At 57.2% G+C, this 2,505-nt stretch overlaps 1 protein-coding gene across 1 annotated transcript; it reads left to right on the forward strand.

The window, feature by feature from the left end:
• Nucleotides 1-6: 6 nt before the first annotated feature.
• Nucleotides 7-237, forward strand: TMEM200B (transmembrane protein 200B; the record flags this gene model as incomplete). Its single annotated transcript, XM_010184369.1, has 1 exon — nt 7-237. A coding segment is annotated over one exon (231 nt), but the record flags the coding sequence as incomplete, so codon positions are not given.
• Between the last annotated feature and the right edge of the window lie 2,268 nt (nt 238-2,505).

The following is a 2,505-nucleotide window of genomic DNA, read 5'->3' on the forward strand; positions in this document are numbered from 1 at the left end:
CCCCACAGCGAGAAGCTGAAGCTGATTGGCCCCGTCATCATGGGCATCGGGCTCTTCATCTTCATCTGCGCCAACACCATGCTGTACGAGAACCGCGACATGGAGACCCGCAGGCTGATGCAGAAGGGTCTCTACTCCATGGCCACAGCACTGGCCTGGATGCGCAGCTCCACACCCCGGGACACTCCAAGTCCCTGGACCTGGGCCGGCCAGGGGTGCTGCTGGTGGCCCCCATGAAGGACCGTAAGAACCGGAGCTGGCCCCGGCTGGACCAGCTCACCCTGGTGGGTTACACCAAACTGGAGAGCACTGGCGCGCCCTCGGACCGGCTGCGGGGAAAACGAGCCCCCGAGCCGCGGCGAGCCCCGGCCCAGCTCCTGGGCGGTGGGAATGGAGGGAGGTGCCCGAGTCTGACTTCCCTTGGGGACCGTGACACCACAGGCCATCACCCCGGCTCCCAGCACCCACCAGCGACCCCAAAACCCCACATCCAGGGGAGTTTGGGGATGGTGTTTTTAAGCAGATGCTAAGAGGAAGGTCCCGACCCGCTGCTCCCAGAGCAGCCCTGGCCTAGGGAGTGATGTCCCCTCCTGGCAGCTCTCCCCTGGGCCTTACAAACCCTTCTCCTGGTGTTTTTTCCAGAGCAAACCCATCACAAACCACGGGATGGGGATATAGGGTGGGCCAGGCCCCACCGCCCCCCACAGCTCTTCATTTCCACAGGGTTGGAGTGGGGGGATGAGATGAGGGGGGGATGTCCCCTTACCAAGCCCCAGCCCACCGGGGAATTTGCTTGAGTGGAGCCCGATGGGACCATTAAATGTTCTCTCGATGCCACATGGTCCCACCTCGTCTCATCATTGGGATGCTTGGGGCTGCTCCGAGGATGCTTCATAACCAGCAGCTGAATATTTGCAGGATAAGGTGATAAACCTCAAGATTTGGGGTTCTTTTTTGGGGTTTGTTTGCAGATTAGGGGTGTACGGGTGCCTGGGGAGCTGCAGGCAGCGAGCGAGGTGCTGCTGCCCACCCTCCCACCATGCAGGCAGCTGCAAGATTAAAATGGGAAGTGGAAATTAAAATGGGCTGGAAAATTACAATTAAAATGAGGGGGAAAATTCAAATTAAAATGGGGTGGGTCTGCTGGGGTGTGGCATTTCCCAAAGCCCATCTGCGGGTCGGGGTGTATTTGGGCTGGTTTCTGTCAGGGTGAAGGATGTGGGTGGTGCGAGGGATGCGATAGAGTGAGTGTTGGTTCTGGTTTTGCTGGGCGCTGTTGGGTGCTGTCACGTAGCACAGAAACGGGACCCTCCCGAAAAGCCATCACAGCAGGAAAATGCAGTAGGAAAATGGGGATAACGTGAAAGGTGAGAGGAGCGGGTGTGCTGTGGTGGGTGAGGACGCGCTGCGGGATGCAGCTCACATCCCATCTCGGGCAGTGGAAGGGAAGCGTTGCTGCCCGTTTCCTTGCAAACGAGCAGTTTTTGCTCGAGTGTTTCCTGATCCTGTCCCTTTGCCGTGTTTGGGGCTGGTCGCTGGGTTGGTGCTCAGCTCCAGTTCCTGTTGGTTCCCCCAGCACATGGCCATGGTCCCTCTCTTGTCCCCGGGAGTGAGGCCTGATCCTGCCCTCCCTATCGATCCAGAGGTAAATGGTGCCCCTCATGCCCCAGTCGCTGCCAGAATCTGGTATTTTTTGGCTGGAAACACCTTGTCTGTCCACAGTGACTGTGTCTGTGGGGCTGGGGGCTCGTCCCAGCCCACCCTGGTCCCCCAGCGCTGTCCTTTGGGGGTGTCGAAGGATGGATCGGAGCAAAGGGGCGAGGGTGGCTCTGGCTCACAAAGCTTCACAGTGCAGCATCACAGCTTCGATGGGATCTTTACTTTTGCCTTCCCGTGTCCAGAGCCCACCATGGTGCACGTGAATGGCTGAAATACGGGTTTTCTACATGAAATTGGGTTGGTTTTGTTGGGGTTTTTTTGATTCCTGTCTCTGCCTCTCCTTCCCTTTGGTCTGAAGTGAGCACAGAGCCTTGGGCCTTGCAAACCACGGAGACAGCATCATCCAGATGGAAACATCCCCACAGAAGGGCTTGGAAATGGCCTTTTCTGGCAGAAAATACATTCCCAGCAGCACAGAGACCGACATCGCCCTGGCCCGGGGCTGGGGCTGGGGCTGGGGCTGGGCTGAGGAGCACCAGTCCCACTGGGGGCTTTTGTCACCCCCGGGATGGGGACGGGGCTGTGCTGGCCATGCTGGGGTCTCTCCCATCACCTCCTGCATTGCCCCATGTTGGGGAGCAGCGGATTAAAGCCTGCAAGAAACAAAACCACTCTGTGTTCCTTTTAGAAAGTCAGGATTTCCACAACTTTTGAGGTTTTTCCTCCCTTTCCTCCCAAAACTCAGCATGTTTTGTTTCAATTTTTAATTTTATTTTATTATGTTAATTCCTGTTTTGCCTTTCCAACAGAAGCAACATCTGCAACTCCCCCAGCTGTGGGGCTGCT

This window comes from Mesitornis unicolor, unplaced genomic scaffold (genome assembly GCF_000695765.1).
Source record: "Mesitornis unicolor isolate BGI_N332 unplaced genomic scaffold, ASM69576v1 scaffold37505, whole genome shotgun sequence".
NCBI lineage: Eukaryota > Metazoa > Chordata > Aves > Mesitornithiformes > Mesitornithidae > Mesitornis > Mesitornis unicolor.